Raw genomic sequence first — 13,676 nt, 5'->3', positions numbered from 1 at the left:
TTGTAGTATAAATGAAATAACACAATTTTTTCATTACTTTGATTAGTCTTGGTGGCATAATGGCCTTGACTTAGAGGAGAACTACAGGAATGATTCCCATCTTAAAAAAACCTTAGCTTGTCAGATAGGTGCAATGAATTTGATCTATTTACTACAAAAGTGGAGTGGCATGGTGGCACAGTGGTTAGCACTGCTGCCTCACAGCACCAGGGACCCAGGTTTGATTCCTGGCTTTGGTCACTGTCTGTGCGGAGTCTGCACATTCTGTCTGTGCCTGCGTGGGTTTCCTCCGGGTGCTCTGGTTTCCTTCCACAATCTGACTGGTTAGGTGCATTGGCCATGCTAATTCTCCCTCAGTGTACCCGAACAGGTGCCAGAATGTGGCGACTAGGGGATTTTCACAGTAACTTCATTGCAGTGTTAATGTAAGCCTACTTGTGACACTAATAAATAAACTTTAAACTTTAAAAGGAACTGCCTGTCTTGATAGAGGCCCATAAAATCATTAACAAACTTGATATCATGTCTATTAATAGATTATTTCTATAGGCGAGATCAGTTTGAACTACATAAGAGTGGGAATACACAGAGCATTAGATGTTTTTCTTTTTGCTATTGAGACTGGTGTGGTGGGTATTGACTTATTTTGTGCCTTCAGGGGAAGGTGGTCTTATTCTTAACTGGGGTAGGGAACTCTTCATATTGAAGTTAAATTAAGCTGTCTATAGATAACACTTGCCCTAAGAAATCTTTTGAACTGATTTTCATCATTGGGAAGAGGGGGTGGGGGGGTAGAGGTAGAGAAATTTTTCCAGGATATTTGTCTGTTATTTGGCCTGATTATTTCTCTGATTTTTGCTTCTCCAAGGAGATACAAGCCACAGGTAGAAGGGGTTATGGTGGGCCCCTGTGGTAGGATGTGATTGACCATGATGCACTACACATCATCAATGGGGGGCAGGTTTGATGAACAGGGTGGTATTTTCCTGCTGACCAATCTTGTATGTAAACAGTTCATAATTTTTCACTCAGACAAGCTCGTACAAGCGGAACTCCAACTGATCCAGAGCAGAATCAGGCAGCAGGCCAGAATCTCTCCACTGATCAGAAAAGAACCAACAGCAATCAGGAACATTTCAGGAAGAAACTGGCAAAGATGGAGAGCTTCCAGCACAAGGAGAATTTGGGTAACTCATCCGCCACAATTGACTGGCTTGTTCCACATCCCCATATATGCGAAAAGCAGTTCGAATTCTGCGGATACCCTCTAAACATCGCTCGATACTTTGGCGGCAATTTGGGATTCTCCGCTTCTATCTGGGAATCTGTAAGTCACTTGACCTCGATCTCAGTCCATTGATTGGGCAGGAAAATTATTCTGCCATGATTCACATGTCAATAAGAATAGTTTATTTTGGTGGATCATCTTGCTGTGTGTTTCTACATTCGACTATTGCAATAGATTTGTTATCTAGTGTGGTAAAGAGCTGGGGCCTGGAATTATTTACACAGTATACAGGGGACAAACAAGCTCTTGCTTAGAGCTTGCCTTGTGTTCTTGTTATATTCAAATGTGTGTCGGGGATTGTACATGCACTGCAGCTGATTTACTCCTTTCCATCCCTGATTATGTTAAGGGGACATAGGAACATAAGTAGATGATTCAATCAGTCAAACATCTATCTTTGTGCTATTAGATTGTAGCTGATCCAATACTTTAACTCCATTTACTCCACTTTTCTCCAAATCTCGTGATATCCTCACTTCACAAAGAATTTCAATAAACACTTCTAGGGGAACAGTTACAAATATCCACGACATTTTATGCACATGAAACCATAGAATCCTTACAGTGCAGAAGGAGGCCATTCGACCCATCGAGCCTACACTGACAGCAATCCCACCCAGGCCCTATTTCCGTAACTCTGCGTATTTACCCTATTAATCCCCCTGACACTAAGAGGCAATTTAGCATGGCCAATCAACCTAAATCACGCAGTATGGGAAGAAACTGGAGCACCCGGAGGAAACACATGCAGACATATGGAGAATGTGCAAATTCCACACAGACAGTCATCCGAGGCTGGAAATGAACCCAGGTCTCTGGGGCTGTGAGGCGGCAGCGCTACCCACTGTGCCACCATGCCACCCATGTTTCCTGATTTCAGACATAACTGACCAAGCTCATTCTCAGACTAACATTATGCTTATAATGCTTAACTATGGGAGACCTGACCGATTTTCCTTTCATCAGGCAAGGGGGTGCTTAGGAGAAATGTATCACTCTTGGTGTCACTACTCCTGAGATAATGCAATTTGATACAAACCAAGAATGGAACCTATGGTCTTTTGTGATGGTGAAAATGGATCTCTTGAAGCATCATCTCTCTACCTATCAAAACAACCGCAATTGCTACAATTCTAAAAAAAAAGGCTTTTCTTTCTCCAGCTAAACAGTGGGAAGATAATTACTGACACGTCATCAGTAACTGGACCAACCAATTCCCAACTTCTATGTCATTGAGCTGGATTTTTGACCACACTCTCTCAATCACAAAGATTGCTTAGTTACGCATAAAACCTCACCCACCTTCCACCCTTTCCTCATACTTACCTTCATCACCTTCAGATTCAATTACTTTCCTTGCACATCTCTGATCCTCCAGAACTCCCAACTCATGTACAACTTTGCTTACAACTCTGTCATAACTTATTCATGCATCCTTCCCATCTATATTGATGACAGATGCAACCAACACATCTTCACCCCAACATCTGCCCCACCAATCACCATCATCATGGCCTCTCGGTCCTTGTATATAAATCCCATAATCACAGCAGCTGTCCACAACCATTGTGACCCTAAAACTACCCCATGAACTTCTGTGACCTACTGACATTCTCCTCCTGTGCATTGCTCCCTTCCACCTTTCAGTCCAGCAATGCCATGGTTTCTTCTGTTGGCTTGACTACGTGTTGCTCTCAATCCACTAGGAAGTGCAAGAGTTTGATAGGGTAAGAACAGCTGCCACCCAAGCTTCCAACATTTCCACCAACCCACCCTCCTTCCCCCCACACGTGGCTAAAAAAATAAAAGCCCATAGGAACTGGGAAATAGCAACCTGGATACAAAATTGGTTCAGTGGCATAAAACAAAGTGTAATTGTTTACAGTTACTTTTGCAATTGGAAGGCTGTTTCCAGTGGGGTTCTGCAGGGCTCAGGAACAGGTCCCCTACTTTTTGTGATACATATTAACAATTTGGATGTAAGTTCATGATCAAGAAGTTTTCAGACAACACAAAAATTGGCCATATGTTTGATAACGAGGAGGATAGTTATTGACTGCAGAAGGATATAACTGGACTGGTCAGGTGGACAGGAAAGTGGCAAACATATTTCAACTTAGAGAATTGTGAGGTCATGCATTTGGGGAAGTTAAACAAGGCAAAATAATACATAATTAATGGGAGAATGTAGAGAGGTGTAGAGGAAGTGAGGGACCTTGAAGGTAATGTTCACAAATCCCTGAAGGTGGCAGGACAGGTTGATAAGATGGTTAAGAAGGCAAATGGAATCCTTTCCTTTATTAGCTGATGTTTAGAATGTAAGAGAAGGGAGGTTTCTGCTCGAACTGTATAAACCATTAGTTAGGCCACAACTTGAATATTTGTGTGCTGTTCTGATCACCTCCTTACAGAGAGGATGTAATTGCACTAGAGATGGTCCATAGCAGATTTATGAGGATGTTGCATGGACTGGAAAAATGCAGCTATGGGAAACGATTGGATGGGCTGGGGTTGTTTACAAGAAGAGGCTGAGGGGAGATTTGATTGAGATGTACAAAGTGGTCAGGGGCCTGGATATAGTGGATGGGAAGGGCCTATTTACCTCATACGATGAAGAGAGATCAATGAGTAGGAGCATGAATTTGAAGTGATTGGTAGAAAGATTAAAGGGGAGATGAGCCAAAATGTTTTCACCCAGAGGATTGTGGGGGTCTGGAACTCTGCCTGAAAGGGGAATAGGGAGAGAAACCCTCAACTCATTTAAAAGGTGTTTGGATATGCACCTGGAGTGCTGTAACCTGTAGGGCTTCAGACCCAATGATGCTAAGTGGGATTGGACTGGATGGCTCATTTTTCGGCCAACATAGACATGATGGGCCAAGTGGCCTTTTTCCGTGATGTAAACTTTCTACGATTCTTCACTTAGCCTATCAACTATTATTACAATGCTTTTCATCATGTATCTCAATTAATTAATTCTAACGTGAGAGTTTGACCTTTTTTTCCAGGCGCTTGTTCTTTGCCAATACTTTGAACAGGAGAAGATAAATTTTTCTGGGAGGAAAGTGATTGAACTTGGGTCTGGAACCGGAATCGTGGGGATTCTAGCTGTTCTACTGGGTGAGTTAAAGGGTGACTGTGAATTTATGTTGTTCATGTGAAAAAATAATATGTGCTCTGCTGAAGGAGGTCTTATAACATATATATCTACACATATGTGTACACATATACACACACCAATATAGGCTTTACTGATGATTGGTGTGACTCAAAATACCAGCCCTGCATGTTTTGAAAGGTAATCCTTCTACTTATGCGTAATAGTTGCTATGTCAGCTGTCCGTGTAAGACAAGGATGTATCGTGTTTCCAGAAAGGGACAGTCATCACCATTCAAGTAAGATCAGTAGAATACAACTTTCCTGCACTCAGGGATCACACTCACTATCATTCACAACATTACACTCAGTGTCATATTCGATGGGTAGAATTTTCCCTTTTATTTCAAAGTGTCAGTCTCTGACTAAAAACCGACATGTCTCCCTCTAGCTGCATAGCCCAGCCCAGTTTTCATTCCACATCTTGAGCCTCTCAGAGAAAAAGAAAGTCAGTGGGGATGGTTTATGCCATCAGTCAGGGGCCTGATAGAAGCAGCAAGGTTGGCTCCACAGAGATCAGAGTGCCATCTTTAAAAGGCAGCCTGAACAGCCCTTAAAAGAATCAGGGGCTCCCCCCACCTCCCTCCCACCAAAGCACAAGGGATGGGGCTCTCACCCCGCGCCCCTGAAAATAACAACATCGGGGCACCCCCTCACCTTTGCTGGCATTAGGATGGCCCTCTCTCACCCCCATCCCTCCTTGCAGACATCAGGACAACCATTCCCCTCCCCCCATCCACCACCATTGCAGTCTCAGGGGACTCCCCCCCTCCTCACAGGCATCAGCCCTTCACAACAAACATAAGGGAAACCCCTCGCATGGGGCTGCCCAGTCGGCCTACCCTTGGCACTGCCCCTGGCACAGGTTAGTGCTGCCAGGTTGGCAGTGCCAATCTAGCGATGCCTTCCTGTCAGTGCCAATTTGTGCCAGGGGTCAGTGTCAGGACACTTCCCTGGCTTGTCTCTCTCCACCCATGGGCTATACTTACCTTTGTGCCCCCCAGGGGAAACCCTTAATTGAATCTTGTTTTTCAAAACCTGTTGTAAACCTTGGCAGCATGGCATTACATCAGCGAGGTTTGAATATTCATTGAGGGATGATCATGTGGCGGGTGGATGCTGGCTCATGATTTTTCTTTAGCGAATGCAAAGTTCCTAAGCCAAGCAGTTTCTTCCGGTCCTGCTGTGTTGAGAGTGGATAAGCCTCAGCTGAGTCTGTGGATTGGACATTCTACTATGATGTGGTGCATAGTTTGCTCTCTCCCACAGGCACATAGGGAGCTGGCACCATGCCCCATCTGTGGAGGATGTGGTCAGTCCTGAGCCTGTTGAGGATGGACCACTCTTTCCATTGAAGGTTGAAACTAGGCAGTTGTTTAGTTGGGTTTAAGACCAGGTACTTGTTTGTCATGTCCAATGATTCCCATTCATTTATCCAGGTGGAATTTGCATTGAAGTCCTGTGTGGGATGGTTTTTCCAGATCAGCCTTCTTGATGGGAGTCGTACATTAGTAGCTGAATAGATCAGATGAAGTAGCAGATGGGGGGCATTGCAAACTTTTTCTATCATTTTGTGGGTTTTTGCAAGTTGACAGATATGTCAAGGAGTGATGTTTGCTAGAACAGGATGCTAAGGGAGTAGTGTTGAGCATAATGCTCCAGTAGTAATACACATGGTAACATTCAACTGGGTGTCAGCTGTGTGTGTGTGTGTGTGTGCGTGCGTGTGTGTACATGTGCGTCTGTGTGTGTTTTTGTTTATTTGTGTCTGTGTGTTTTTTTATTCAGTCTAACATGCTGGCTCCAACCAAAGGATCCACATGACTATTCACTCAATCTCTGGAATTCCACTGAGATATTTACCCTTTAGTTCCCACACAACAGGCTGCCTGTTTTCACATTCCATTTAAATAACTTTTGACCATTTGGTTCCTTTTAAAACCTTCAGGATGAAGAAAAACACAACAGGTCATATTGTAAACAGAGTTAAAATATAGCTCAGTACAAACACTAGCATATCAAAACTCTACTTTGCAATGTTTTGGAAGTCTTTTAAAAAGACCGAGGATTCCAAAGTCACATAAAATGCAATATAGTGTACAATCAGTCACTCATTAGTATGTATGTTAGTTCTTATTAGTTGGCAAAAAATATATAGGGATTCCCTAGGATTTTTACAATACTCACACATAAACAAAATGACCAGAAACTTACCTACACACATGCAGACATACATATGCACACACATTAAAATACACAAATATGCAAACACATATAAACATATAAACACAGATATATGCACATGCATAAGCATACACACATGTCCTTAAATGCACATATACATGCATACACACACATACATAGATACACATATATGTATGCACCAAGTACAGTTTAAAATAAATCACTGGCTGCCGGTGTGAGAATATAAGCTCCTTTTATTTGCGAAAGAAATTGATTTGAACAAACCCTTTACTGCTTTGAACAGTTTATATGTTTTTGGCTCTGTCTTGAATCCAGCTTTACAGGAATGTTCTTTCAGTAGATATTAATAACACCTGCAGTAATGCTACACTGCAACCTATTTAAAAATATAGTGTGACAAGGACAGCTGGTGACAGAATATCAGTACTTAAGTAAATTGTTTTCCATGCTCTTTTAATGCAACACCAAGATCATGGAATTTGATCATGAGAGTCTTAATGGACCTGCATTAAGTTCCTAAATGTGTGAATATTTGAATTGTTGTCTCCATAACACCACAAAATGCTGAATTCTAAAGAATGCATTTGAGTGCCTGAGTTCTTCAAGGACAAGTACAGGAACAGATTCCTTCCTGGTTAATTTTACCTTGTATTTTTGAACAAGGTAATTCGATACTTCCAAAATAAAAACATCCTGTGGTTTTAAAGGCTTTTGCCACGTTATCACTTGCAGACAGGGTACAGTGATGCACTCGGGCAAAAATATTGCAGCAATAAATGAACACTGCCATCAGAGGATAATTTCTGCAAGATTTATTTTGATAGCAGAAAGCAAGAAATATAATGTAACAGCACTAGCCTGATCCTTTGACAAAGATCTTTCTGAGACTGGAGAGAATCATAAAATAGACAAGTGCTTTACAGAAAGAAGCAATTCGGCTCACTACAGCTGTGCTGACTCTTTGAATGGTGAATCAGTCAACCTAATTTGCCTCTTCTTTAGTAATGATAATGCATTTCCCTTCCCTATTTGATTGATATAACCAATATCGTATGGAGGATTGTGTCAACACAAATTGTTCTGATGTTAAGCATATGATGAGAAAGATAATTTGTTTTATTCATTTATAGAATGTGGGCGTCACTGGCTAGGCCAGCATTTATTGCCCATCCCTAGTTTCCCTTCACAAGGTGATGGTGAGCTGCCTTCTTGAACTGCTGCAGTCCCTGAGGTGTAAGTACACTGATCTGCTCAGATGAGGAGGATCGCAACAGACACCTCCAGACGCTGAAAGAACAGGATATGGTGCTCGACTCATCGATCGACAGTTCCGACGCACCACAGCGAAAAACCGCACCGACCTCCTCAGAAGACAAACACGGGACACGACGGACAGAGTACACTTCATCGTCCAGTACTTCCCCTGAGTGGAGAAGCTACGACATCATCTCCGGAGCCTTCAACATGTCATTGATGAAGATGAACATCTCACCAAGGCCATCCCCACACCCCCACTTCTTGCCTTCAAACAACCGCACAACCTCAAACAGACCATTGTCCGCAGCAAACTACCCAGCCTTCAGGAGAACAGTGATCACGACACCACACAACTCTGCCACAGCAACCTCTGCAAGACGTGTCGGATCATCGACATGGATGCCATCATCTCACATGAGAACACCATCCACCAGGTACACGGTACATACTCTTGCAACTTGGCCAACATTGTCTACCTGATACGCTGCAGGAAAGGATGTCCCGAGGCATGGTACATTGGGGAGACCATGCAGACGCTACGACAATGGATGAATGAACACCGCTCGACAATCACCAGGCAAGAGTGTTCTCTTCCTGTTGGGGAACACTTCAGCGATCACGAGCATTCGGCCTCTGATCTTCGGGTAAGTGTTCTCCAAGGCGGCCTTCACGACACACAAGAACGCAGAATCGCTGAGCAGAGACTGATAGCCAAGTTCTTCACACATGAGGACGGCTTCAACTGGGATCTTGGGATCATGTCACACTATCTGTAACCCCACGACTTGCCTGGGTTTGCAAAATCCCACTAACTGTCCTGGCTGGAGACAATACACATCTCTTTAACCTGTGCTTAACGCTCTCTCCACTCACATTGTCTGTACCTTTAAGACTTGGTTACCTGTAAAGACTCGCATTCCAACCATTATTTTGTAAATTGAGTTTGTGTCTTTATATGCCCTGTTTGTGAATAGAACTCCCACTCACCTGACGAAGGAGCAGTGCTCCGAAAGCTAGTGGCTTTTGCTGCCAAATAAACCTGTTGGACTTTAACCTGGTATGGTGAGACTTCTTACTGTGTAAGTACACTCGTAGTGCTATAAGAGAGGGAATTCTGGATTTTGGCCCAGCGATAGTGAAGCAACAGTGATGCATTTCCAAATCAGGATGATGAATGACTTGGAGGGAAATCCCCTGGTGGTGGTGTTCCCAGGTACCTGCTGCTCTTGTCCTTCTAGATAGTAGAGGTTGTGGGTTTGGAAGGTGCTGCCAAAGGAACTTTAGTGAGTTCCTGCAGTGCACAGCTAAATATTATAGACTGGTTAACTTTTGCCACACTAACATAGATTTTGTTTGGATAAATCATATTCCACTTGGTTCAGTTGCAAAGCTGGGTTACCGCCAGCCTCCATGGCAAAAGTATGATGGCTTGATTTCAGCACATTTTAGTCATTCTGACAGATCAGAGTGCCAGCCTGGGACAGACTCTCTGCTTCAGAATCCTATGTACAATCGGCTTTGTGTGCCTGTCTGAGTGAAATCAATGTAAAGTGCCACTCTGCTATGTAGTATCTACATCCTTTTTATCTTTGCGACCACGATCGAGGATCAGGTTTGGAATTGACTTGTCACCTAAATGGGCTTCGATAATATCTTTTCATTCTTTTTGTCAGGTGGTGATGTTACAATGACAGACAAAGAGAACGTGTTGAGTCAAATAGAACACAATGTCTCCACCAACATCCCCTCTACCTTTAGACATCGTTCAAAGGTCTGTGCCCTTTCCTGGGGTAAGGACCACACAAACTTTCCTACCGACTATGATTTCATCCTGGGTTCAGATATCGTGTATACTTCCCTCACTTACCCCTTGCTGCTAAAGACTCTGCTACATCTGTCCAAAGATCCAACCATCATTTACCTCTCTTCCAAGTTACGTACAGGGAACCAGTCGGCTATTTTTCATGAGGAGCTTTTACCTCAGCACTTCAATTGCCAGCTTGTTCTCAGAGTCGAGGATAAAAATATTAACGTGTACAAGATTAGCAAATTGAGTTCAAGGAGAAGAGATGATCTGCTGATGTAGAATCATAAGGACTGCCAGGAAGAAGCTATTTGGCACATCTTGCCTATGCCAGCTTTCACAAAGTTAGCCGCACTCTACTGCAATAAGGAAGATGGATCTTTGTTTTATGTGGACTTTATTCATAGAAAAACATTTCTCTGATGACTTTCCTTGCAAAAATTCATTGATAAAATATTTAACATGTTTGTTTCAACTTGCTTTTCTTCAATTTTCTTCCTTGCTCTCTGGAAGTTGGTACCCTAACCACAACTGTTAACTAAGGGCAATGCTTTCTTTGACTGTGATCCTGAAGAACATCCTCAGGTTGTAAGAGGTCCTATATGAAATGAAATCTTTCTTTTCTTTTGCTGAGATTCTGAAACTACTTTTTAACTCCTGTTAATATCGCAATATTGAACTGTGTTCATGCTAAACTGCATTGAATCCAGTTAATGCTTTGCCATTGTGACTTTGGTGTGAAATTTTATTTCTGTCTCATGATTATGTTAAAATATGTATCACACTTTTGACTAGGAGTGAAATAAAATAACTGTTAAGCAATGCGATTACGCTGGCTGTCTTCTGTTTAGTTGTTAATATCCCAAAGTGAGTGCAATTGTAATCTAACCAGCTCTGCACTTGGCTGATTCTCGAGGCAGCATCTCTCTGCTTGTTACTTATGTTTGCCATTTCACTCTCGAAATAATGAAGGGAAACAGTCCTTGTGTAAATCTTTTCACACAGGTATCGGGAAATTGTGGACAGTGTAGTAGTGCTCTCATCTCCCATTCAGAAGACCAGAGGCGCGATCTTTCCAGCCATTCACACCATGCTCCCGCTGCAGCAAAGTTGGAGAATTTGGCGGCCAACCAAATCTCCGTTCACTGGGGCAGGATGGGAAAATCCCACCGCCGTGAATGGTGACAAGACTCTGGCCCAGGGGTTCACATCCCACTCCAGGACTTGAGCACAAAATCTGAGTATTACTTGCAGGCAGTCCCTTGGAGTTGAGCATGACTGGCTTCCACACTAAAAATGAGTTCTCTGGTGACTGAGGGATCTAATTCGTGACTTATAGTCTCTGTCACAGGTGGGCCGGACAGTGTTTGGAGGATTGGGTGGGTGTGGTGCCTAGGTAACCATGCACTCCTTTCACTGTCTTGACTTGCTCTCAATGATTAAACTCACAGTGTTAAGCTCCTGCCTGGATGCTTTTTCTCCAGTTCAGGCACTCATGGGCCAAGGATTCCCAAATCTCAGTGGGATTGTTGCACTTTTTCAAGGAGGCTTTAAGCGTGCCCTTGAAGTATTTCCTCTGCCCTCCTGGGACTCACTTGCTGTGTTGAATCTCCGAGTAGAGCGTTTGTTTCAGGAGTCTCATGTCAGTCATGCAGACAATATGGTCCACTCAGCAGAGCTGATCAAGTGTGGTCAATGCTTCAATGCTGGAGATGTTGAACTGAGCAAGAACACTGACATTGGTGGCAGTGGATTTGCAGGATATTTCAGAGGCAGTGCTAGTGGTACTTCTCCAGGATTTTGAGGTGCCAGCTGTACATAGTCCACATCTCAGAGCCATAGAGGAGAGTGGGTATCACTATTGCTCTCAAGATCATGAGCTTGATGCCAGATCTGAGGTTCTGGTCTTCAAACGCTTCTTCCTGAGGAGACTGAAGGTTGATCTGGCACACTGGAGGTGAACCTTGTTGTCAATGTCTGCCCTTGCTGAGAGTAGGCTCCCAGGATATGGAAAGTTGTCCACATTGGCCAGGTTCTTGTTGTGGATGTTGATAACGGGGGGCAGTGCTGTGTGGCGGGAGCAAGGTTTGCAGAGGCACTTTGTCTTACTGATGTTGAGCATAAGGCCCACGCTCTCATGTACCTTGGTGAGGACACTGACAATGGCTTGGCGCTTGGCCTCTGAGTGTGCACAGATGGAAGGATTGTCTCTATACTGTCATTCAATGACAGGGGCAAGATTTTCCCAGAAATTTTCAAAGGCTAATGGCAGGCAGGAAAAGCAGAATTGAAGCCGCTGACAGCGATGGTGGCTTTCTTGACCGTATAATCAGGAACTTTGAATAAAAACCTTCAACAATCGGGTCCCATGACACATCACTAGCAGGCAGGCCTCTGGTTCACCGGCCCTGCCAGCAACTTAGACAGCCAAGAATCAGGGCACCAATTCTAATGGCTGCTCCAGCAAAGTGAGAACAAAGCAATTCACCCTGGAAACACTGGCACCCCCTGGCGCCGGCCCCGGAAGCCCTGGCACTGTCCCTTGGCACTACACAGGTATTGCCCCTGGTATTGCCGGGGCATGACCCTCTTATTTCTGCATTCACCTGAGCTTCCCTGGGGGTCTGCTCATCAGGTGCTTGCCCTGGACGACCAGTCGTGATTCACACCATTCTGCCATCACACCGCCATTGATGGATTTTCCAACTAGTTGGAGGGGCGGGGGTGGTGATGATTCAAGCATAGAGGCCTCATAATGCTGTGGTAATGTATTGAAATGATGTTCCCAATGTTGAACATCAGGAAATATAGAAACATATGGAAATTAGAAGCAGGAGTAGCAGCCCTTCAAAATGTGCCCCATCATTGATGGGGGGAACAGACAATCATGTCACACTTTACTGAAGTAAAGTACAACTTTGCAACGCTCGCGATATTTTCCACTCCCATTGCCGAACCTGCCCGACATGAACAGGAGTGGGAAATCGAAGCCTGAGGATGGGACAATCTTGGATCTGCCTGCAGGCAGTAGAGATTGAATACATTCCCGTTTGTTCTGTAGTTTAGATCCACTCCAGCGGGGAGTTTGCTGAGGGTGAGATGGAGTGTTGTTGCAATGACACAACTTTACCTGACCCCAGTCTGAACCTAAACTGGGTCTGTGGTGGATCCATTGGTCAGGATTAGATGTCATCGTGGAGCAGACGGAGGATGGTGACAAATATCTGGGGGCAGCCAGAATGGAGGAAGACGCTCCATAATCCCTCATGGTTGGCAGTATCGAAGGCCTTTATGAGGTCAAAGTAGGCCATGTCCAAGGGTTGGCGATGTTCTTTGCATTTCTCCTGTAGTTGCAGTTGCTGCACGATGAAGGTCATGTCCGTTGTGCCCTTTAATGGATGAAACCTGCATTGGGATTCTGGGAGGAGCTCCCAGATACAGGACGAAGGTGATAAAGAAGAACTTTTGTGATGGCCTTCCCTGTGACCAACAGCAGGGAAAATCCTCTGTGGTTACTGCAGTGGGACCTTTCTTGAAGATGGCCACAATTACAGCATCTCTGAGATCTCCTGGCATGTTCTCCACATTCTGAGTTATCTTAGTTATCGGAGCAATTTTTCATTTCGTTGACCACAGTTAGTTTGCATTGACCCAATGAGTTTTTCACAGAAAATTTGATTGCTGTGAGTCTTTGGCCGGAATTCTCTGACCACAGCTGAGATTTTCTGTTCCTGCTGCAGTGAATGGAGATTTGGCTGAGCGCCAAATTCTCAGTTCTCACTGGCAGTGGTGGCAAGCTATACGACATTGGAGAATTCTAGCGTTAGAATGCCCTTCCTCAAAAGGCAGTCTTTGAAAAATTTTAAGGCAGAGCTCGATTAATTTTTGATAGGCAAGGTGTGAGAGGTTATTGGAGTAGATGTGAATATAGAGCTGAGGTTACAATCAGACCAATTGTGATCGTT

General features: G+C 44.0%; 2 protein-coding genes across 7 annotated transcripts in view; both read left to right on the top strand.

Moving 5' to 3' along the window:
• The window catches only part of LOC144507003 (EEF1A lysine methyltransferase 3-like), a 28,338-nt gene extending 17,800 nt beyond the window's left edge, over positions 1 to 10,538 (top strand). For all 6 annotated transcript variants that reach the window (XM_078233525.1, XM_078233526.1, XM_078233527.1 and 3 more), the window contains exons 2-4: positions 1,033 to 1,327; positions 4,297 to 4,408; positions 9,581 to 10,538. In XM_078233525.1, the coding sequence (XP_078089651.1) occupies positions 1,157 to 1,327; positions 4,297 to 4,408; positions 9,581 to 9,993 (696 nt within the window). In that variant the 5' untranslated portion in view covers positions 1,033 to 1,156 and the 3' untranslated portion in view covers positions 9,994 to 10,538. The remainder of the gene's footprint in view (positions 1 to 1,032; positions 1,328 to 4,296; positions 4,409 to 9,580) is intronic.
• Positions 4,297 to 13,676, top strand: part of LOC144507002 (intelectin-1a-like) — a 112,921-nt gene continuing 103,541 nt past the window's right edge. The window contains exon 1 of the mRNA XM_078233518.1: positions 4,297 to 4,408. The gene's annotated coding sequence lies outside the window, so the exon portion shown is untranslated. The remainder of the gene's footprint in view (positions 4,409 to 13,676) is intronic.

This window comes from Mustelus asterias, chromosome 18, assembly GCF_964213995.1.
Source record: "Mustelus asterias chromosome 18, sMusAst1.hap1.1, whole genome shotgun sequence".
NCBI classification, from domain to species: Eukaryota; Metazoa; Chordata; class Chondrichthyes; order Carcharhiniformes; family Triakidae; genus Mustelus; species Mustelus asterias.
This window is presented reverse-complemented; position numbering and strand designations above follow the sequence as displayed.